General features: G+C 56.2%; 2 protein-coding genes across 2 annotated transcripts; both read left to right on the forward strand.

The window, feature by feature from the left end:
- Positions 1 to 12,611: 12,611 nt before the first annotated feature.
- On the forward strand, positions 12,612 to 13,722 carry OTOS (otospiralin; the record flags this gene model as incomplete). The annotated part of the gene is made up of 3 exons (XM_080799340.1): positions 12,612 to 12,708; positions 12,832 to 12,858; positions 13,538 to 13,722. The coding sequence occupies exons 1-3, from the start codon at positions 12,651 to 12,653 to the stop codon at positions 13,720 to 13,722; spliced, it is 270 nt and encodes an 89-aa protein (XP_080655466.1). The 5' UTR covers positions 12,612 to 12,650.
- A 3,621-nt stretch (positions 13,723 to 17,343) lies between these two features.
- COPS9 (COP9 signalosome subunit 9) lies at positions 17,344 to 21,922 on the forward strand. The gene is made up of 3 exons (XM_080798770.1): positions 17,344 to 17,416; positions 19,151 to 19,223; positions 21,662 to 21,922. Exons 1-3 carry the CDS (start codon positions 17,354 to 17,356, stop codon positions 21,697 to 21,699), a joined length of 174 nt encoding a protein of 57 aa, XP_080654896.1. The 5' UTR covers positions 17,344 to 17,353; the 3' UTR covers positions 21,700 to 21,922.
- Positions 21,923 to 23,640: the final 1,718 nt, after the last annotated feature.

The raw sequence follows: 23,640 nt of genomic DNA on the forward strand, positions 1-23,640 counted from the left end.
GAATTTTTTTTTTTCTAAAGATTTTATTTATTTATTTGACAGACAGAGAGCACAAGTAGGCAGAGAGGCAGGCAGAGAGAGAGGAGAAAGCAGGCTCTCCACGGAGCAGAGAGCCCAATGCGGGGCTCGATCCCAGGACCCTGGGATCACGACCCGAGCCGAAGGCAGAGGCCTTAACCCACTGAGCCACCCAGGCGCCCCGTGAAGGAATTTTTTAAACGAAAGCAGATGGCCTCCCATAATGTGGGTGGGCCTTACCCAATCAGCTGAAGGACTGAGGATGAACAACTGAGATGGAATCCTGCCTCCTCATGGCCTTTGGACTCAAGCGGACCCATGACCTCTCCCCAGGCTCTCCAGCTTGCCCTTCAGATCGCAGACTTGTAAGCCCTCACAATCGCCTTAACCACTTCCTTAAAATAAACCGTTCTCCCTTTCTCTCTGTAATCACATCCTGTTGATTCTGTTTGTCTGGTACCCAGCCTTGCTGTGGGCAGTCTCTGAAATGGTCCCCAGTGATGCCCAAGTCTTGGTGGACATGTCCTTGAGATGTTCCCTCCCCTTAAATGTGGGAGGGACCCAGTGATGGATTCTAATAGACACAGTGTGGCAGATGTAACGGGGTGCCCTTCCAAGATTGGGTTACAGAAAGACCTCTGTTTGCTCGCCCTCTCTTGGGCTCTTTCTGGAGTCAGAGCCTTTCCTCTGAGGGAATGCAGTAGCTGCAGTGTGAGCTACTGTATGGAGAGGCCCCTGTGACAAGGACCGGAGGGAGGCCTCTAGCCAACAGCCATTAAGGATGAGTCCTAGCAACAGTGCGGTGAGGGAGGTGGGTCCTTCCCCGTGAGGCCTTCAGGAGACCGCAGCCTCAGCGGACGCCCTGGGAGAGACCTATAGTCAGAAGACGCACTGTCCTGGGGCACCTGAGTGGCTCAGTGGGTTAAAGCCTTCTCCTTCAGCTCCAGTTTATGATCCCAAGGTCCTGGGATCGAGCCCCACATCGGGCTCTCTGCTCAGCAGGGAGCCTGCTTTCCCCTCTCTCTCTGCCTGCTTGTGATCTCTGTCTGTCAAATAAATAAATAAAATCTTAAAAAAAAAAAAAAAAGAAGAAGAAGAAGAAGACGCACTGTCCTGAGCCTGGATTCCTAACCCACTCAGACGATGGGCCAATAAATATATTTCAGTTGAGCTGTTGTTTTGGGCCATACACTTTGGGGTGACTCACTTCACTCAGATAGGAGACTAATATGTCCCTGTTCCTTTGCGTTTAGACCTTCTCTGCTGAATATGCTGTCCCCACTGTTTTCCCTTCCCATTCTTCCCAACTCAGCCACATCAAAGTCTGAGCGAAATCAAGGCCCAGGCCTCACAAGGTTACAACTGTATAAAGCACATTTACTTCTGAGCTAAAGAGTGCAACCTGATGACATTACTATGCTCTCCATCTATTTTTCCCAGAGTTGGTCATTGCCTTGCTTTTATTTATTCACTTTTTTAAAGATTAGTTTTCCATGTACCGATTTATAATTCAAATGCTCAAATAGAATTTTTAAATGCCATCAATACTTTTCCAAATGTTCAAAAGTGTCAGATAATCTACTGTTTTCTACTGTGTCAGATAATCTACTGTTTTCATTTTCCTTATGTTCTGACATCTCTCCCTGGGACCCTTGAGCTGTCCTCTGGAGTCCTGGCTCCTAGACCTGCAGCCATCGCTCTGGGGCTTCCGTTCACCTCTCCCTGGAGTGATGCAACCTATGTCCCATATTTTGTGGTTTCTCTGTGCACCATGCCACCGAAACAGAGGCCTACCTGCTCCCCAAGAAAGAGAGCATATTCCAGTCCTAATAGGTCTGAAAACCCATATAATCTCCCGATAAATAGTTGGTTGATGGAGTTTTTAGGTGCAGTGTCCTAGTTCCCCTCCAGACAAGGTGGGGGGTGGGTGGGGGGCTTGCCGTGTCTCCCAGCCATCCAGAGGTCAGATGCCATTAGAATTCTCCTCCCTTTCATATGGTTTGCCTTTGCAGTTTGAAAACTTGTAGGCTTTCCTTTTGTCTGAAGTTTCCAAAGTTGCGCCTTCTTGTGGATCTTTCTTGTCCACAGGACAGGGTGGGGAGGGAACCCTGTCTTCCTGGATGCTCCCTCTTCACTGCTGGAACTTTCCTTGGGTTACGGTCCTGTTGTTCATGTAGGACATCCTGAACTGACCTGCTAACATTCTGCCTTCCCTCTGCTACTCTCCATGTTTTTGTCTTTACGTTTCATTTTATCAGAGGTTTTCTCTACTCTATCCTCCTCCCTTTCTGCTGATTTTTAAATTTAGATGATTATATTTTGAATTGCCGGTAATATTGCTTGTTTCCAGAATGCTACTTTTGTTGTGATGCCCTTTTGTGTTTCAGAGTCGCACTATCTTACCCAAGCCTGATAACATTCACACGTTAAGCCTCCCCCCCCCAACTAAATTCAGGCTCACACCTTTAATTTTACTCATATCAATAACATTATTGATATCAATAATATTGATATCAATAATAGCTAATGCCAGGGGCATCCTAGATGTTATCCCATCACTTAGCCCATTTCTCAGATGAGAGGAGACATAGAGAAGGTGTGTGCCCTGCCTCGTCTCATAATCTGTCAGAAATTAGGCTAGACTCATAGGTAGTAGGATCCCTTCTGAGCCTGGGTTCTGAAAGCCAGAGACACTGAGCCCTTCATTCCTGCATATCCAGCTGGCAGGATGGATGGAGCTTCATGGTTCTCCCGGCCACATTCCCTCTGAGCTGGTTCCCTTGAGGCCCACTCTCAAGCTCTCCAGAACATGGGTCCATCTAGCCAGCCCAGAGGGATGCAGGGGCTGGCCTGCGGGTACGTGCACAGTCTGGGAAGTGGTAGTGATCCTTGTGTGCAGCACTCCTGAGCTGGGAAGGAGCCACTGTGCCTCACTGCACTGTCCATGCCTGGTGTCGTCTGTCACTGGGGGAGAGGATGAGAGTTCAACAACGTGGCTCAGATGACGGGGAAATTAGTATCTGTTGAGAGCTTCCCAGGGGCCAGGACCTGTGCCTTCGTTCCCCTTCCCGGCCCGAGGACATCAGTGCCCAAGTGCTCATTTTCCAGATGAGGATACTGAGGCCCGCGGGCACCACAGAGCCTCACAGCTATCAGCCAAGATGCTCCCCTTAAACACTTGTGATCTGAAACCAGCTCTGTCTCCTGGCTCTGGAGCTGGGAAGGAGCTGACTGGGGTCGAGTCAGGGGGTGCATGGCTGTGCCTTTGGGGAAGGTCCCAACCCAAGGATTTCTTGGCTCTTCTTGGATCTTAGAGAAATCCAAGAGCTTTTGAGGATGCAGGCCTGGGTGTTGGCGGCTGGGAGGAACCTGCCTTTAGACAGTTGCCTGCTAGACCCAGGAGCTAGCCTGAGATTCTGCCGGGGATCCAGGCCCAGCCCAAGATTCTGAACTGGAAAAAAGCTGGTGAGTGTCTTGCTGGGGGCCAATGATTGTCCTTGTGGGGCATCGGGAGAGCTGGGTTTGATGTCTTGGGAATAAGTGGGCCGTCCCTCCCGGAGTAGCAGAGGGATAGTGAGGCTCAGGACAGAGCTCTCACCCTCTGGGGCTTCTCCATAGTTTCTGTTTCCTGGTTATGAAACAAGACCAGTGTGTGAATGCCCCTAGAGCCTCACGGTGGGCCTGGGTGACACAAAACACCTGCCTCCCTCTGAGCTCCTGGATCCCGGGAGGCAGGGACCCCAGCAGGCCCAGTGCGTGCACCCCCGACCTCACCTGCCAGCCCCTCCTTCCCCCTGGGGGAGTCCAGGGACTGTGGAGCAGGTTGCCATCAGCCCAGGGCTGAGAGGCCAGAAGATGCTGAGTACCCCCCTGGGTTGTAGACACACAGACCCACCTGACTCAAGAAGGGTCTGTCCTTTGGGGCGTGTTTTCTTGATCAAAAGCAGAGTCAAAAGCAGGGGAGACTCTGGGCACTAGGAAGGTCCCATCCTGCCACCAAGGTGGGGTCAGTCAGTGAGCTGCATGTCAGAGATGGGCGTGCCTTCCTCTATCACACCTGCAACCCCACATACTATCAGTCCTGCTGTGATCCTGCTGTCACCCTGGCAGGAGTCACACCTTCTACCCTGTGCAGCCTGGAGGTCAGAGCTCACGCTCCTCCTCCAGCCCCCCTGGGCCCCTTTCCTCCCCTGGACAATCCCCCTATCTGCCACCAGACCCCAACGGCCAACATGGCCATCAAGCTCCTGACAGCCCCCACAACCCCCCTCAGACCCCCACCATTCCCACATCCTCCCAGGGTCCCACAGGCCCCACAGTCTCCCCTCAGACCCCCACAGCCCCCATGCCCCCCAGAGCCCCCCAGGGTCCTATAGCACCCCACAGTCCTCCCTCAGACTCCCACAGTCCCCACAGCCCCCCATACTCCATTTCTCCCATGGTCCCCACAACCCTCATAGCCCCCTACAGTCCCCCCCACACCCCCACAGTCCCCATATTCCCCCACAGTCCCCACAGTTCTCTTAGGCACGACAGTCCTCACAGCCCCCCTCAGACCCCACAGCTCCCCACAGTCCCCCAGGACTAGAACAAATTCAGCCCCTCTCCCACCAGGCCAAGAACCCAATTGCTGTCCACCATAAGCCCTTTCCTGTTGTACTTCTGGGGACATGAGGGAGGTGTTTGGGGTTCGAGGGAGTGGGTTTTACCTGCATTAACATTAAGTAGATTCTCAGTGATAATTTCAGACTCAAATGGGCATTTGGGGTCCCCTAAAGGAGAGGTGCCCACGATGGAACCCACCCACACGTGCAAGGTGGTCTCCTCCCTGCCTTTACTCACTGCTCATGGGACGAGGTTCGGGATGGAAGGGCTGGCATCAGGCCCAGCACGGGAAGCACACCGTTGGCATTCTCCCCCAAGCTTTCCACCCACTGGACTTCCACCCCCTGCCTGTGCCCATGTCTGGACGGTGGCCCTGCGTGCCCACCTGGCTCTGGCAGCCTCTGGCCATGAGGACCTGGGACCAGAGCTGGACCAACATTCCGGCAGGCTGCCGTCCTGCCCCCACAGTCAGTATCAAGTCCCTGGGTTGTTTTCCAAGGGCCATGAATTCAAAGGCCCTTGGGGCTTCTTGGTGAGCAGACCCCTGGCCAGCAGGCCCTTGAGCCCTGGCAGGGTGTCTGCCATAGCTCCCAGGAGTGTGTGCTGCCCAAGACAGCCAGACGGTTCTATGGGGGCAGCCCTGGGAAGATCCCAGCCTGCCTGGGGGTGAATTAGCAGTGCGAAGCTCATGCAGGCCAGGCCTTCTGAACAAGACTCTGCAAAGGGCATGCACACGGGCTCACAGCTCACGGTGTGTGATGGAGGGAGGGAGGGGTCCACCCCTCCATGCCCGGGGCCTGTCCCTGGGTCTCCACTGTCTGCTGTTGGCTCCAGCAGGCCCCTAGCTTGGAAAGCCTCCATTCCCTCCCCCATAAGGCAGAGAGGACAGAACAGCTGGGAACTCAGCAGGAGCGAGGATTTCGGTGGGCGGTCCATGGAGGGGCCTGGCGCAGAGCCTTCTCTCAGAGATGTGTGCTGTGAGGACACCAGGCCTTTAGCAAGTGATGCGGGTCTGTGGGTGGGGAGAGCACCCCCAGAGGTAGGGGTGAGTAGGTGTCTCCGTGTTTCATCACACCTCCCCGGATCACTGGGTTCCCGCACACACACAGACGGCTGCACTCGGCCTTCCTCACAGGTGCAGACCCCAGTGCGGCTCTGTGTCCTTTGGGGACACCTGTGATGGGAGGACTGGAGAGCATACGGTCCTGGGGCAGCTCCAAGCCCCCTTCCTGCCCCACAGAGGCAGCATCAACCACGGGACGAGCTCCCAGGCCTCAGGTGCTCTGCAGAGCCCACCTCCCACACCCTCCATGCTTCTCAGAGACCCCAGGTCTGGACACCTGCCAGCCCAGTGGGCGTCCCCCCTGCTATGGGGGGAGTTCACCCCCATGGACCACCCCCAGCCAACGAGACACAAAGCAATGGATAAACATGTTTTCTCCTGGTCTGAGGTCTCAGAAGAGCCCTGGGTGGGCTCTGCCTGCCCACAACCGTGCCAGGGCAACACATCCCTGTTCCGACTTTGCCCTTCTGTTCACAGCCTCGCCCAGTCCTCCACCCCGGCTCCCGGGGACAGCTTCCACTCACGCAGCCACTAAGATGGCACTGACGAAGTCTTGGGGTGTTGGGGTGTGACCCTTGCAAGCTCTCGGTACCCTGGAAGGAGGAGGATGAATGGGCAGCCCCCACACTCTGCATCTCCTGTTGTTCTCCTGGGTGGAACCATGAGCCTCTCTCTCCAGGTCTCTCTTCTCCCATCCAGCCGGGACCACACCTACGACCTCAGGCAGGATTCTCACATCTCCTTGGTGCTGAGGCCCTGGGTTGCCCTCTCAGGGAGTATTTCAGGGAGGAAGGCCCTAGGGCTAGGATCTTTGGGAACCTGGGGGCACAGAGCATCCAGCGCGGGCATGCTGTGTGGTCCAGGCAGCTATGACCACTCACATCTAATGCCCATGTTTCTCTTTTCCAAGTCATAGGTCTTTGTGGCACAGGCCCCTATGTCCCCAACCCTGGCCCCAAGCCTGAGAGCAGGGGCCTCTGCTGGTAGTGGTCTGCCCGATGTCTCTGGCAGCATCAACTTCTCTAGGATAAGCCCCATAGTGGAGACTCTGGGTGTGCTGAGCCTGGAGCCCCACTGACCGGGGGAGTTCAGGGCTGCAGCCCACTGCCTGTCCGTGTCATGGGCAGAACCCTGCAACTCCAGGAGGAAGCATCTTAAAAAAGACATGCTTCACCTCCAGGGCTGGGGCCCCTTCTTGCTGTACCCCCCCCACCCGCCCCAACGCCCAGAGCCAAACTTGGCCAATGAAAATACAGGTCACCCCGTGAAATGAGAATGTCAAATAGTCAATGAATACTTTTTTAGTATAGGGTCACCCGCCCTAGAATAGGGGCCCCCATTACCCAGCCTCACACTGCCCCAGGGCCGGGGTCTCCTGGGCTCAGGAGAAGCCCTCTCACGGACCAGACTGGGGCCTGGTCAGGAGTTCTCACGAATGAGTTTTTAAAAGAATCGAAGGAGCCTTACACATTTTAGCTTTCAGTTCTACAGGGAACTTTCTGGGACCACCTATCCATCCTTCCTCCAAGGCGCCTTCCGGCAATCGCGGGCATTCCAGCGAGGATGGCGCCCCCTGGAGCCAGCTTCTGGACCTGCCGGCTGTGATTCCAGGTCTGGGTTTCCTCTGAGGCGGGATCTGAAGGCAGGTCCCTGGGGATCGTTAGAATGTTGGTTCCAATCTCAGCCTTGTCCCGGCCGCATCTCACTGACACTAGTTTCCGTGGATCTTTCCAAGGCAACTTCGTTTTCATCTGCAAAACTCTCTTCATGTTCGTTAGATTTTATCATGTTTGAATCCTTTGCTTAAAATGACAAGAAGAGTCAGAAACTAGATTTGGGAACAGAATTCGTGAGTGGGAGATGCGTCCCCTCACCTTGCAGGTGCAGAGGGGGGCAGGAGCTTCTTGAGGGGACGTGGATCGGTCAGTGGCTGGGAGAACAGCGCACACAGCCCTGTAATGGCCCAGATGCCCAGGGACAGCTGAGAGAGCCGCTCAGATGTGAACTGGGTGACAGAGGTGGAGCGCTGACTCTCCGTGTGTTCAGCCCATCAGCCCAGTCACCAAACCTTACCCTTGGAGCGCCGGGAGTGCTCCAGGCCCCAGACACTCAGGCATGCTCAAGGGGTCACAGACTGGAGTGCATATAGCTAAGCAGGAGGGCAGTACCACTTACTGGGGCCGAGGCAATGGGACAGAGTGACTGGGGACGCAGAGGTTCCAGAGGGGCCAAAGTTCCTGGGCTCGGGGAGGGGCAGAGAGGGAGGCCCCAGAGCTGAAGCTGTGCACACATTCCAGGGGGTCAAAGGTGGGCTGGCCAGAGGGGAGCTGGCAGGCAAGCCTGCAGCCAGGGCTGAGGTTCCCAGGCTGGACCGGCCGAGCCGTGTGGACACCTCCAGAAGCAAACTGAAGCCACAGATGGGAGCTGAGCTGATAGGGGCTGTGGGGAGGGTCAGGGAAGAGGAGCATCCGGGAGGCACAGGCAGGGGAGCCTGAGGGTGCGAGGACCTCTGACGTTAGGACTTCATAATGAACAGGGGTCTAGTTGGTGTCGGGACAGCTGGAAGGGCTGTGACCCAATGCGTCCTGATCATCCTTCCAGGAGATCTGCGGTGGGCTGGGGGCTCGCCATCGGGGGCCCATGCCTGGGTGTCTGCCGCCTTCTGTGACCTCGGTGACTGGCCACGCTTGGTGTTCCTGAGTCAGACGGCAGAGGGCGCCCAAGGCCTCCTAACAGGAACATCTGGTGCTCACGCCCTGGGCTTCCCCCTGGTTCAAGGGAGCTCAGAGGACAGAGGGCTCCCAAGCCAGCCACCTTGCTTGCTCCCCCGCCACACAAACACTGTCTGCAGAGGCTGACGCCACCCCTTCTCTCTGCCTGGAGGCCGACCTTTGTCCACTGTGTCCACCAAGGCCCATGTTGTGCAAGCAGAGCTTCTCACTACAGGCAGGTGGGACCTTTGGAGGCCTCCGATGCATCCACGGGGAAGAACCCTGTGCAGGGCAGGGGCAGGGGCTGGGGGAGCGGAATACCGGGGCATCCTATCTCTGGAGACTGGGGGCTGAAATCCCGGCTACTGACCAGCTCTGCGGGTAGTTCCGAGGTGCAGTCAGGGTTAAGAACCTCTGCTTTACACAGTGACTCCCACAGCCTGGCCCTGAACCTGCCTAGCACCCTTGGAGTCATGCCAGCTATGGAGAGTCCCAGGCCCAGCCCCAGCTCTGAGGCAGAACTCGGAGAGGTGGAGCCCAGCCGTCTGCATGCTAACCGTGCCCTGCAGGTGATTCCCGCACTGCCCAGGCCGAGAACCTGCCCATGCCTCTAGAGGGCTGGCAGGACGGGCATCTCTTAGGAGCTTGTTGGGAATGCAGATTCCCAGGCTCTCCCCCAGCTTGCTGAATCAGAACCTGCATTTAACAGGATCCCTGGGCAAGCTGTATGTCATGTGAGGACCACTGCTCTAGGGATCCCACTGAACCACAGCAATATGCCAGTACTCTGCTGGTTATGCGGAGCCCTGGCGAGCGGCACAGTGGCAGGGCTGCTGGGGGAGGGGAGAAGGCGCCATCGTCCAGGGGGCAGAGGAGTCGGATCAAAGTGGGATTCTCCAGGTGGGGCCCTCCAGGTGGGTCTCTCCAAGTGGGTCCAGGGAAGGTCTGTGTACAGGCCAGCAAAGGAGAGTGGCTCGAAGGACTCAGGGAGAGAGAAAAGGTGTGGGGGTGGACATGGGGGTGGCCACGTGGTTGTGGAAGACCTGAGTGGCTGGCCCAGGACAGTGGGTCAGAACTATTAGTGGTGGTTTTCAAAGTTTCCCCCCTTACATGATAGTAATACATTAAGGAAAATCCGTATATCCAGAAAGAAGAAAAAAAAAACACCCATAGTTCTACCATTATTGCTCATTACTCGTAGATTTTTTCTAGGTAGTTTTTTTCCTCCTAGATTTTATTTGTTTATTTGGGAGAGAGGGAGCACAGAGGGAGCAGAAAAGAGCACAGAGGGAGAGGAAGAGAACACAGAGGGAGAGGGAGAAGCAGACTCCCCACTGAGCGGAGAGCCCCACACGTGATCTCAGGAGCCTGGGACCATGACCTGAGCTGAAGGCAAATGCTTAGTCTAGATAGGGTTTTGGCTTTTTTTTTTTTTAATTAAGAAAATGGTTACAAAGATACAGTACATGTGATTTTATTTCCTTTTTCCTAACATCATAGGAATGATAGACTGCACATTGTCTTGAGACATGGGCTGCCGGTCATGGACAGCGGGCCACTGCCCTCTGGTGTGATGATGGACAGCAGCACATCTGTCCAGCTGGCCCTCACTGCCCTCCACGCACTGTCCAGCTCTGTGAGGCCGCCGCCAAACATGGAGGTCTCAGCCCTCACAGACACTCGGGCCACGTGGTTCCCACTCGCCCGCCGACCTTCACGTCCTCAGCCCTCCCACACTGTATCAATTCTGACTCTACAATAAGTCCCGTGTCCCCCAGCACCCCCAGGGGCCGTGTTGAGCAGAATGCAGGAGCCAGGAGAGAGCCCAGGGGCTGACTTTCAGGGTGGAATCGGGAATTGGTCCTCAGGCCTGCCAAGGTGCAGTCTGCTGTGTGGTCCTTGGAGCCAAGGGGCTGCCGGGGGCCAGGTTCCTGGTGACCAGGTAGCTGATGCCACAGACCACTTAGTGGAAATAAACAGTAAGGGCTGTGGGGTTGGTTGGTTGTTCCTAGGTGTCCCGGTGAATGTGGGAAAAGAAAATGATGAGTGCAGAGCTTAAAATTCCCAGCTCAGGAGGCAGATAAAGAACCAAACCTTCTGTATTTTGCAGAAGAGGATCAACCAGCAGGCCCCATTGCCCTCCTGGGGGGCCCTCGGCAGGAGTTCCTGGCAGAGTTCCTGGCACCCTTGTGCATGAGAGGACCTCACTGCACCCACAGCTCTGTGCAGCGTGGTTCATGCTAAACACCCGTTTCCTCTTGGGTACCCTGAATCTGCAGCAGGCGGGGGTGCCCCCGTGCCTCCGATAAAAACCCTGGGTGCTCACACAAGCTCCCCTGAAGACAGCACCTCACAGGCCATCACACCTGTTGGTGGCCTGTGTGACTCCAGGGGGAAGGGCCCCGGAAGCTCACCCCCGGTCCCCCGACTTCTCCCTTCCGGTGCGTTGCACCGTTTCTCTGTTGTGAATCCCAGCTGGGAGCACGGCCTCTGCTGAGTCTGGAGGGCCCTAGTGAGTCACCTTCTCTGGGTGATTCTGGGGACCCTGACCCTAAAAGAACTCATTATCTCTTGCAGGTGCAGAGTCCAGATTTCTGAAAATAAAACCCAAGGGCTAATTGGGTAAGTGGTTGCATCAGAAGGCACGTTGAATTTCTGGTATCTTGAGCCATTTGTTGTGAAGGGTAAGGTATTGTTGGGCAAGAAGGGATCTTGTCCCTCAGATGGGGACATGTGGGGAGATTCTGAAGAAGGTGGGGACCTGAGACCCTAAATTCTGGTGAGCATCTTTTGCCTGGAGAAGTGCCCTTCCTCCCCACTCTGATGGGTTGGTCCCCCTTCCTGGAGAACCTGTAGTTGCCCCCAAAGTAGTCACCTCGGGGGCTGCTGATTCTTCTCTGGACCCGCCCCAACCTGTGACTCTGTTTCCAGGTCTGTGACCAGACCCTGAGGCTCAGAAGTGACTTAGAAGGTGAGGCAGGCAGCATGTCCCCAGGAGGCTCCTCCTGTGACTGCTGGTGTCACCCGAAGCCCAGGAAACATATTGGGGTGGCTCAGGTGGAGATGATAGGACGTGCCGGCCTGGGGCCCCTCAGCAGAGCCTCTGGATTCACAGGGTGACAAGAAGTGGCTCTAACAATCTGTGTTTGTGCAAAACATGCCCACGCACGACGCTGAGATGCCAGCCCTTTCGGTCCTGGTCCGGGCAGGTACCCAAAGGCTTGGGGAGACAAGGTGTGTGTTGTTTGGGTTTGTCACATAAGACCTGCTCTCTGCCACCTGGCCCACCAGCCAGACGACATGCCGCACGCTACAGTTGTGTGGATTCCATGGGTAGGGCCACGCGGTGTGGCTGGTGTCTTTGGGCTTAATCAGAGCTGACACACAGAGCCCCTAGGTGTCGCCCACGGCATACCTGCGGCTGGGACAGCTGCCTTCCTGACGACAGGCTTAATCACTGTGCACAAGTAGGGACACTCTGGTCTGCAGGTGTGCCATGGGGTCGGACACCCACACTTCCTGCGTGGCCTCTGCCTGACAGTGTCCTGTCGGCAGGGGTGCTGATCTGTGGCCGCTCATGTCTCCCCAAGCCCCTCCACCCCCACCCCAGACAGCTCTGCAACTACCTTATTCCTGTAAGGAGACATCTCAGCCCCAATGTCAGACTTAAAACGTCTTTCTCTCCCAGTGGAGAGGAAATTGCATTTATTTCCAGCCCGGGTGTTGAATGCAGGCCTAAAAATCCCAGTCGTGGCCTGTGCAGAGGTGTTTTCCTCCCAGTTTGCTCCCTGGATCAGATTCCTGCGACTAGATGCTCGGGATCCTGCCGCCGGCAAGGCCACAGAAGCCCTCAGTCCTCCGCCCCCGGGGATGAAATATTCAGTTTGGCGGCTCAGGAAGGTGACGTCCGCCTCCTTGCCCCCCCACCCCACCCCGGCCTTTTATAAAGAGGAGCCTGCGGGGCCGGGAGCAGAGGCCCATCCCAGCGACAGCTGAGCACCCAGAGTGCGAAGCAGCCTCCCGAGGGGCAGACGAGGGGTCCCTGCCTCCCATCCCGCAGGTGAAACTGGAACTGCCCTGAAAACTCTGGGAGCTTATCTGTTTGCCAGAGCCGTTTTCCAGGGAGTTCCCCGGGCTGGGGGTGGCAGGAAGAGGCTGGGACCCTGGTAGGCTTCTGGTCCCACCCCCCGGGTCCCTCCTGCTACAGGTGGACAGGAGCTTCCTCGGCTGGTGGAGGGCTGTGCCTGGGGGAGATGAAAGCCTGCTGGGTGCCAGGGGTGGCCCTCTGCCTCCTGCTGGGACCTCTGGTGGGTGAGTGGCGGCTTTGTCCCTCCTGCGGTCTCCCTGGCTGCTTAGGCAGCTGGGGTACAGGGGTGAGTGGGGGTCCTGTCCTGGGGGGCTCTCCGGAGTGACAGCCCTCGTCTTCCTCTGTAGGGGCCAAGCCAGTGCAGGAGGAAGGAGGTATCGTATCACCCCCTTGTTCTTTTCTTTTGTGTGTTTCGGTGGGATGGGGTCTGAAGAGGGAGCCGGGAGGGAGCTGGCTTATCCTGAGTAAATGGAGCAGGAGCCCTGGGTCAGCTCAAGGACAAGCTGTGCAAGCAAAGGGACCCGAGGCTCTTCCCTGGGCCCTGCCCCCCAGCCACCTGGGGATGCATATGCTCGGAGCCCCTGAGGCTTGGCAGTGTCACCTTCTACCTGGGACTCACCCCATGGCTCTTCCCCGGAGTCAGACCAGTTCAGCGGCGTCTGAACTCTGGGGCTGAGGGCTCCTCTGCAGTCCCACCAGGACATCCCCCCACCCTCGTCATGGTGTTCCTTCCCTGCCCAGCGTCTCCAGGACAGGGGCCAGATCCCCCCTTCCCTCCTCCTTTCCCTTCTTCTCCTCTCCCTGAGCTGTCCCCCCAGACCAGGAGTCGCAAGAGGCAGACGCAGGTCATCATCCAGATGACAAGGTTTCGGGATACTTCCACGGAGGACCCAGGGGTGGCCCAGCTCCCAGCTCCCAGCTCCCAGCTGGGGGGCCCCTTCACTGCCATGGCACTGCTGGGCACCAACCATCTGCCCTAAGGTATCCCAGAAGGGCAGCCTCAGGGCAGGACAGGTGGAGACAGCCCCTGAGGCAGGTGGTGGTGTTTTTCAGACCCCTATGCCGAGTTGCCCGCCATGCCCTACTGGCCTTTCTCCACCTCTGACTTCTGGAACTACGTGCAATACTTCCAGACGCTGGGGGCCTACCCCCAGCTGGAGGATATGGCCCGCACCTTCTTCGCTCACTTCCCCCTGGGGACCACGCTGGGCTTCCATGTCCCCTACCAGCAGGACTGAGTTGCAGCCTGGATCCCTAGCTTCATGGTCAATAAATTCCTGACTTAAAACACTCAAATGCTTCTGGTTTTCTTTCAAGAAACGGCCCCAGTCAGGCCATGTTTCCTTTCCTATTTGACAAATGAACCACGGCTCTCACTCAGGACTCTGCTGTACGTGTCACCCTCTTACCTAAGCTCACAGCCCCTCGGAGGGCGTGCTGCAGGTCCTCTGGAGTTGCTGCAGGGCCCCTGGAGTGCAGAGGGGGAAACTGAGGCAAACAGACACCAGGGCACTGCCTGACTCATTGACAGGGACCCAGATCCAGGCAGCCACACCCCAAAGCCCCTGCCCTTGATCACGGAGGCCGACAGCAACCAGACCCCCACGGCCACCCCTGGGTTGGGGGCCCTGCCTGTCCCCCATCCCTGCAGTGTGCTCCTGAGGGAGCAGGACACCAGGACAGCAGGAGCCTAGCCTTTGAGGAAGGGCCAGGGCCTGAGTGCTCTCTGTCTGTAAGGGGAAGGCCCCCGAAACCTGGACGCCAGCACAGCAGGTCAGGGGCTGCAGGAGGAAAGGGGCTACCTGCCCTGGGTGCTCTGGAGGGAGGGAAGGACCGGCAGGACATTTGCATGCTGCCTCTGGGACCATCCTCTGCACTGGGCCCACTGCTCTGCTGGTGGAGCCCCTCGGGCAGGCATACGAGTGTACAAGCCACAGACCCTGCCGGTCGCCTCCCATGAGGTGAGAAGAAATTGCTCTAATGAGCTACAAGCAGCTTTTCTTTTGCAATAAAATAATGAGAAACACTGTGTATTTAAATGTAGATGGGGAGGCAACTCTCCTGGGACAGAGCACAGCTACCCAGACGGGTGCAGAGGGCGCTGGAAGGTGGGAGGTGCCCAGGGCAGCCTCCAGGGGCTGTCCCTCTCACTCCAGCCACGCCTCCTGCCCCAGGTGACATTCTGTAGGGGAGGCCTAGCCAATGGCTTTAGGAAAAGCCAATACCTTCTTCATCTCTTTCCCTACCTTGAGCTGGTGTGAATTTGGTTTCTGTAAATTAAGAAATAGCCAGGTGAGAGGATGAGTCTCTCAGTTCTCACTGGGGACAACTGGACTCGACCGAACCTACCAGACAAAAGACACACCTTACAGCGGGATTTCCGTGTTGTTTGTTAACATGTCGGTTCACGTGTGTGCACAGTCATATTCCCCTCGGATGGTCACACAGCCAGTTAGTGCGCGCATTAAGGAGCCACGACCCAAGCCCCTCTCCGCATTGGCTCCGGAGTAGCCAAATCTAGGCTCCTCGGGGGAAGACCACGTGGTGCCCCGACGGACCCTCTCCTCAGTCTCCGGCCTCAGCAGCCCATAGCTGTCCCGGGACGCCCATTTGCATTTACGTTCCTAAGGGGCCTCACTTCTGTCCTCTTCTCAGAGGAAGAAGCCCCACCAGGAGCCTTCCTCAGCTGGCTCCCCACCTGCTGAGCTCCCAGCCCCTGGGGCATTCTGCGGGTCTGGACTCAAATCTGGCTGGCTGTGGCCCTCTCTGCTCAGCTCAGCATCCAACAGGCTCAGTTCTCCTCTATGCACTCCTCCCAACCCCTCTCCCCATTGCAGGCAGACCTCATGGGGGACCCTCCACTTCCTGCCTGGTACCCTCAGCCCCTCACCCCCAACGTCGCAGCACTGAGCTCCTCACCAGAAGCAAGCATCACCCATGGCCACTGTCTTCTCATTCCTGCCTCGGTGGCTGGGAATGCCCCCCCCCCCCATTTTGAAACCACTCAGAAGAGAAGCCTGTTGGTGGCCAAGGGGTCGTGGCTTCTCTGGTCGGACTTGCTCTCCAGACTTCAAGGTGATTTGTGTCACCGTGACACCTGAGGCTCACCCACACTCCAGCCTCTCCTTCCCTCTCCCTGAGCCCTGCACTGTCCACACGGGCCACTGTCCACCGCCAGTCTGGGCTCATTCCCTATCTCCCTGCCCTGTCCTCCTATCCCTGCTTTGCTCGTAGCCAAGCCCCCAGGCCTACCTACTTCCAAAAGTCTAGCTCAAGTATCTCACACTCTCCTTTTCTCACTCCCCTCTCCTCCCTTTCCCCTCCCTCCTATCCTCTTCTCTCATTCACATACTTTTAAAAAATTATAATAAAATACATATAACATAAAATTTACCACTGTAACTATTTGTAGGTGGCACTAACCACATTCACTCTGTCATGCACCCATCACCACCACCCGCCTCTAGAACCTTCCATCTTCCCCAACTGAATCTCTGTCCCCATGAAACACTGACTCCCCATCCCTCCCCAGCCCCCAGCGCCCACCCTTCTGCTGTCTGTCTCTGTGACTCTGACAACTGTAGGGGCCTCGTGTCAGTGGAGTCATGCAGGATTTGTGTGACAGCTCATGTCCCTCAGCATAGTGTTCTCACGCCTCATTCATGTCGTAGCACCTGCCCTTTTATGGCTGGATAGTATTCCATTTTATGTTCCTACAGTACACAGCTCGCTCATCCGTTCAGCTGTCAAAGAACACAGGGTGCCTCCACCCTTTAGCTCTTGGGGATAGCGGTGCTCTGAACATGGGGTCCAGTGCTTCATGAAGACCCCGTTTCCACTTCCTCTGGGCGTGTACCCAGAATGGCATTGCGGGATCGTAGGGTAGCTCTGTGTTTAATTTTTGAGGCACCCCCATGCTGTTCTCCACATTCCCACCAGCAGTGTGCAAGTGTCTCTACTTCCCCTCATCCTTTCCAGCACTTGTTATCCTTGGGGTTTTTAAAATAGCACCTGTTCTAGGGAGTGTGAAGTGGTTTTGACTGCATTTCCCTAACGCTTAGTGGCGCTGAGCACGTTTTCATGGGCTTCTTGGCCATTCGTCTATCTACTCCAATAAAAGGTGTATTTAAGTCACTTGCCTTGGACTGGGATTTGTTGTGGTTGAGTTTAGGAGTTCTCTCTATATTCTGGAGAGTAACCCTTTACGGAGTGTGTATATACATGTGTGTATATACACACATGTACCCATGTGTGTAATTTGCAAATATTTCTTGCGACTGCGCGAGTTGCCTTTTTACACCGTGGACCATTCACATTCTCTTCTGTGAAGCAAAGCTGACCTACAATGTCATATCAGTTTCCGGTGTGCAACACGGCGGTTTGACAATTGCACACCATTTGTCCCCATGCAAAGCTACTGCAATGTCATCAGCTGTAGTCCCCCATGCTGTGCTTTTCATCCCCAGACTATTTTATTTTATTTTAAAAATTTTTTCGGAGACTTTCACTTTATGGCTGGAAGTCTGTACCTCCTGATCCCCCTCTCCTGTGTGGCCTGCCCCCTACCCCGCTGCCCAACCACCAGGCTCTTTCCGACTCTGCATATACTGTAAAAGCCATCTCTTGCGCTGTTCTGCGTGCCAGGCCGTTCGGGCCGAGCTGTCTGTGGCCGCCGGTCACCCCCGAGTCCCCGCGCAGCTTCCCCCGCCCGGCTGGCAGGAGAACGGCAGCCGCCGGGGTTTGGGTACCCGGAGAATCATAGAGTTGGACGTCCTTCGGCGTCTAGAGGCGCCACGGCCCGGCGCGCACCGGAAGAGGCGTCAGGCCGGCCGGAAGTGGGGCGGGGATGCGGGAGGCGCGGTGGGCGAGATGAAGCCGGCGGTGGACGAGATGTTCCCCGAGGGCGCCGGGCCCTATGTGGACCTGGACGAGGTGAGGAGGCCCGGGGCGGGCGGGGGACGGCGGCTGGCAGGCATGTGCTCGGCGGCGCGAGGGTGGGCCCTGCGGCGGCGGCGGGCTGCGAGCGCGGGCGTGGTTCCCGGCCGGGTTCCGGCAGACGCGGTCTGCGGAGGCAGGGCGGCCGGAGAGCCCTGGAGCCGGCTGGGGGCGGTGCGCTCGCACGGGGACCCGGGCTTTGGCTCTGGTGCCGGGTGGGCAGGTGTCTCCCTACTTCGTGGCCGCGGGGTGATGCGGCCGACGCTGGTGTTCTGTGAGCTGGTGACCCCAGCCCCGGGTGTCGGGTCCGCTGCCCGCCGCAGGGCCTCCTTTCTTTGTCGGGAAGCTCAGGGGGCAGACCTTGTCTCTGCGCCCGGAGATTTCCGTACGGCGGCGAGAGGCGGGTGGCGGTACCGAGTGCGCAGAAAGCCAGAGGTGCCGGATAGGAGCGCGCCCTCCCGGCTTGGGGCGGCCCAGCGCAGGCTGCCCACGAGGCGATGGTGCAGGGCCTGCGGGTGTTGGCGGACGGGGCAGGCTGCAGGAGGAAGGCCTGGAAGGAGTCAGTCCTGAAGGTAGGGCCGGCCCCGCCCCGCATCTTAACACCGACCGCGAGGTGCCCGAGCCTGAGGGGAGATGGCCGCTGGAAGAGGTGGCTTGGCGGAGCATGAAGCGGCCCGTATCTGTGCCGGGACAGGCGGGCTCTGCACCCCACTGATGAAGCAGGAGACCCCGGCTTCTCCCCTGGTCCTCCGACGGCCTCGTGCGGAATCGCCGGAGGGCACCGTGAGGGGAGTGAAAGGCTTCCGGGCAGGTCGCTCTGGAGACTTTGAGATTGGGTTTGGAGGCGAGAGAGTGGAAGACTTCTCACAGGAGCTTTGAGGAGGGTCCGAATGAAGGCAGCACCTACGGGCGGAAGTAGGGACGGACTGGACATGGTAGTGAATGATGGCGGCAGCGCGGCTTGTTATGGTAACAGGAAGGGAGGCAGGTTGAGAAGAGAAGAGAAGAGTCCGAGAATCCTGGGCTTTTCTCTTGGGTTTGGGTTACTGCGAGCAGCCATGAAAAGGAACGTGGGAGACGCTAGCTACCCCAGAGCCAGGAAAGATCAGAGCAGGCAGCCTTGGAAGGTCTGGGTCAAGGCAGCAGCAGGGACCTCTGCTCTGACCATCCCTGTGTGACTCTTACAGACACCCCAAATCTGAGACGGGTCAGATTGCCCGGCTTTGCTTGTCGCATGGTTTTACTGCCACCATAAGCTGTGGCAGTGGGGGTGCTGTGGTGGCACTCCTCAACCAGAACCCCAGGTCAGGAGGTCAGTTTCCCATGGAAGTGCTGTAGTTCTCCGAAGAAGCAGGGGGCCATCCAGGGGAGAGAAATCCTCAGCCCAGTTTTGCACACTGTTGGGGCCACTGTGGCAGCGTCTTCTAGGGAATTAGAATGTCTGCTCAAGGTTTACAGAGAAGTGATGTTCAGGGCAGCAGGATTCTGTTTAAAAAGCAGGAGGAATCGGGGAAGGTGAGACCCAAGGAGACCTTCAAAATAATTCCTTGGAATGCCACCTCTCCCACCTGCTTACTTTGCCTGAAACTAAGTTTTGACTCCATCCTGGGAGTCCTCCCAACCTTTCCATTCCTCGCCTTCCTCTGCCACGGAGTGGGGTGGGCCCTGTAAGGCGCTGTCCCCATTCTCTCGGAAAACAGCAGTGACACCATGTCACCTTTCCCTTCCCAGGCAGGAGGCAGCACAGGGCTCCTGATGGACTTGGCAGCCAATGAGAAGGCAGTTCATGCAGACTTCTTCAATGGTAAGGATGCTGGGATTGACGATTCCAGTTTTAATCTGAATGTTTCTTTTGTGTTATACAGTGGAATGCTTTGTGACGTGACTGGGGTCCTGGAACAGGAAAGCCCAGATGTGGGCCATTCTCAGAGCTCAGTGCACTTTATATAAAATGACAACACGGGCTGCCAGCACTGGCAGCCAGCCCTGTTTCAGGAGTCATGTAAAATGGCTCCCAGTCTGCACTCCAGTAATCGAACTTGAGCTATAGCCACTCCTTTGTCCCCTGGAACCTGTCACAGAGGCCGGTCTGTTGTTTGTGACCCGGGACACAGGTGTAGGAACCCCTCTGGGCTTTCTCACCTCTGCTTTCAGGGGATGGCTGGCTTTTCTTCCTTCTGTGTGCGGCTGGGTTCTGGTTTTTTGGCTGCCTTCGCAGTGACAGCCAGCTTTCCCCGCCCTTTTCTCTGAAAGCAGGGCTTGGTTGTACTGAAGAGCTTTTGTGCTGCTTCCCAAGAGCATGGATGGTAAGTGGTGGCAAACCGAGTTGTGCGTCCCTGTCCCACAGGGTGAGGGCTATTTCTCTTGTTGTCTTCTGGTTCCTGAGGCCTTATTCCCACAGATTATACTCTTACTAAGGGTTCAAATCATGAGCGGGAGCACAAGACAAGTCTTAGGAGACTGTCTGTCATCCTTCTTTCGTTCAAGGTGCCTGCCACTACAGAGAACTGTCAGCAGTTGGTGGCAGCTGGGATACTACCAGGCCACATTGGTTTGATGTGCCAGATCTCCCTTGGAGCCAGAGTCCATGTTATTTTATCTGGTATCTTTTTGGCAAGTTGTTGCCTAAAAAGAGAGGCTGGGCTGTGCAATTAGGTGCTTTCTTCCCAGGGAGCCTGGCTGCTCCACTGAGGTGACACCAGGCTGCCAGCAGCCTTGAGGATGGGGACAGCCTTTCTCTAAGGTCTCCAGAGCCACCATGTGAAAGCTGTCATTCACATGGCATGACCGTGGGGGGCCCTCCCCGTAGCAGGGTGGGGTGATGTCTAATACCTCCGGACCCTCTCCCACATGTGATGATCTCCTCAAGGTCCCATGCGTCCTCTGGATTTGCAGCCTGTTGGCTGTGTTCTAGTGTTCGAGCTCATGTGGTTTCTGAAAATAGCCCTCTAATTCTGCCAAAAGGGTGTCTGGGAGGGACCTGGGCTGCCCTGCTAAGGGAGTGTGAGCAACACGAGCACAGTGGGGCCTTCCTCCTTCTGGGTCAGGGCTGGAAAGGGAAAGAACACAGAAGAACTGTGTGCCGCATCAGTCTGCCCACCAAGACAGCTCATGAGGTGTGTGCTGCCCCATCAGGTTGTGACAGCCCCCTGTGTTTAGGAAGCCACTTGCTGTGGGAAAGCCATGAGCGCTTTGGATAGAGTTTCTCCAGAGTGCTTGCTCCTAGAGCAGAGCTTCTGATGTCTGGTCCCCTGGGCACTGGGGTTCAGACCACGCAAGGCTTGCTCTCTTCACTCACTGTGTTTGATAAAGTAGGGGAGCGTTAGACATGGCAGCCCGCAGGGACAGCCATGATGAGAGCCCTGGCAGAGGTGGGTGGCCTTGTTTTTAGGAGCACATCAGAGGGCAGTGTCTTGGGGGGTGGGAGGCGGTGGGAGGAGTTAGCTGGGGCTGGGGGCTGAGGAGAAAGTACACAGAGCTGTAGGACCACAGGCCAGCCCTGCTGTGGTGGGACCACCCACATCAGTGCTGAGCAGAGGGGGTCGGGACACTGCCTTCCCTGACAGCCTGTGATAGCTGGCACGCCACCAAGGCCTTCCACTCACCCTCCTTCCAGCTCACTATTTATCCTACACAGCTTGAACTCGTGTGACTATGAGTAGACCCTCAGTTTTTCTCTCCCCATTGTGAGATCAGGGCATGCTTATGGTAGATGGTTTGGGAAACCCATAGACAAGTAAATAGAAGGGCACAGTGACCCTGAGTGGCACCCATCCCAGTAATTAGCATGCTGTGAGTGTGTTGCCCTTCTTCCTGTGGGAAGGGCTTGGACCGTGTCTCAAATGTGACCATCAGTTGCACTCCCTTAAAGATAGCCATTCCTGCCTGGCCCAGTTCTTCTAGTATCTTCCTCCCAGCTGCCCTCTGCATTTTCATGCTTGCTTGGGATCCTGTGCCTGCCAGCCTTCCAGCTTCCTCACCTCCACCTCATCCCCGCCTCCATGCATTTTGTTAAGATGTCACCTAAATAGAAGATTTGCCTCCTACACCACTCTCTCTGTTGGATGGGATGACTTCTGCTGGATAAAATTGAGTCTGTCATGGGAAAAGTCCTTTATTTAGGTTGTTTACTGCTTTTTCTCTATTTTGAGAATGAATGACTGTGTAATTCATTTTGGAGTTATTTTCTCAATTATTAACCTTGTGTGCCCCATTAATACGTGGTTTTGTTCGTTTACATAGATTTCGAAGATCTGTTTGATGATGATGATATCCAGTGAGACGCCGTCCAGCGGTGCATGTGGTCGTGTGTCTTACGAGCTGGTGTGGCAGCGCTCCTCAGAGGACAATTTCAGATGGTCCTAAAGAACTCATGGACGTTACTTGAAATTAGGAGATGGTTAACCAAGAAAGAGAAGGATGGTTTTAACTATCTGCACAAGGCCTGCTAGTCTCTGAATGTGACCGGCGTCTGTCCTTCAATTAAAAAGTGATGCCATCATTTTCAGGGTAGTTTTAATTCTTGGATTTTCGAGCAGATATTACAATCCCTAAAAGCCTCTGTGCCTACGTGTGGGTACCTGTGTGTGTTGACATAGTGAGAGAAACACGTTGGTCAGCTTACAGATACACTGTGCGTTTTTTTCCCTGAACATGGGAGTGAGTTACTCTGAGGCTCACAGCCTGTGAAGCAGTGTTCATGTTAGATCAGTAAGCAGTGTGGGGTGTGCAGGGCCCCCCTTATGGCAGTCTGTTAAGACCTTATTCTGGTGGGAAGGTGTGTTTGGCCCTTTACCGACCACAGTCGGGCCCGGCGTCCCCTGCCTCAGCCCCAAGCATCTGCGTCCCGAGACCAGAGGCTCAAAGACTCGGGATGACTAGACAGTGACCCTGACAGAGGGGCTGGGCCATTCCAAGGGAATGTAACATGGAGGGGAGAGAATTTGTCTCTCTTCTTGGCCCAGCTCAGCAGCAGATAATGGCTGTAAAAATTAAGTTTCCTAGTTCATGTCAATCTCACAGCAAAGAGTTTCTCTGGCCTGGAAACACCCATGCCATACGAGTACTGCAGCCCCAGGCTCTAGAGTTAGGCTGGGCACCTGCTGATCCCCTGCCTGGGAGATCGAGCCAAACAGCCTCACCCTGATGGCCTGAAGATGGATGAAGTCCGAAGCTGGAGGACACCTCAGCTCTGCTGTATTCTTGTGAGCAGCATGCGGGTTTCCAGTCCGTCACTTAGACGGGGCTCCTGCCCTGAGGCCATGACAACCAAGGCCCTGGGAGGACTAGTTTGGCCAGCTTCCCTGGGCCGGAGCGAGGGCAGGGTCATGGCCTAGTGTCCCTGCCAAGACCGGACAGTTGTGCTCTGTGGTGTCAGGACCCCCTCCCGCCTGGGACTCGTGGCTGCCTCTGTGTCTGAGGCTCAGAGGGTCGGGCTTCCCCACAGGTTAACTGCACACTGTCTGCGTTCTGAGAGCAGCTTCCTCGGGTTTAGCTTAATTCATGAGCAGTTTTTACTGTTTCCTACGTGGGGTCCTCAGAACAGGCCCTAAGGGGTCCGTGGGGATCACCAGGTATTGGGGTGAATTCTTCGGTGGTTACCCTGTGGTCCTGGTCTGTTGTGGTTTACAACAGTCCCTCGAGGCTTGTGCTGTACTATGTCAGGGCTGACCCTGGCTAAGCCCTGCAGTGACCCCTGTGTTACATGTCTGTGAGCTTTGGACCCTGCCCAAACACCTTGCTTATTGGGCCTCTGTTCCTCGTCAACAAACAAGGCCCTCAGTCCCTGAGGTGCCCCCTGGTTCTTGGATCTGTGCTCTTTAGCAGGAGGGAGTGACCAAGGCGAAGGAAGAATGACACACAGGAACTCGATGGCACAGCGGGTCCCAGTGAGGAGCTGGCATGAGGACCCCAGGGGGCTCTGTGCGGGCCTTAGAATTCTAGACTGGTCTAGTCCAGGCAACTCTGTGAATAGCAATCCCATGTGTGTTGCATGTGGTGAGACCTGGTTAAGCATTTGAGCAGTAGACCTCCCTATGCCTTCATAGAATCTGCAGCTTCCTTGGGACTGTGAGGCCCAGAGACAGAATTTGCGCCCTCCCCTCGCCCCCGTCACTGCGCCTGGACCAGCACCGTGAGGGAACGTCGAGGATGTCTGGGGTCACAGCAGCTTCCGCTTATTTTTGTGCCTGTGCCGACTCCTTTGGCAAAACTCTTGCCAT

Source organism: Martes martes, assembly GCF_963455335.1.
Source record: "Martes martes genome assembly, chromosome: 3".
NCBI lineage: Eukaryota > Metazoa > Chordata > Mammalia > Carnivora > Mustelidae > Martes > Martes martes.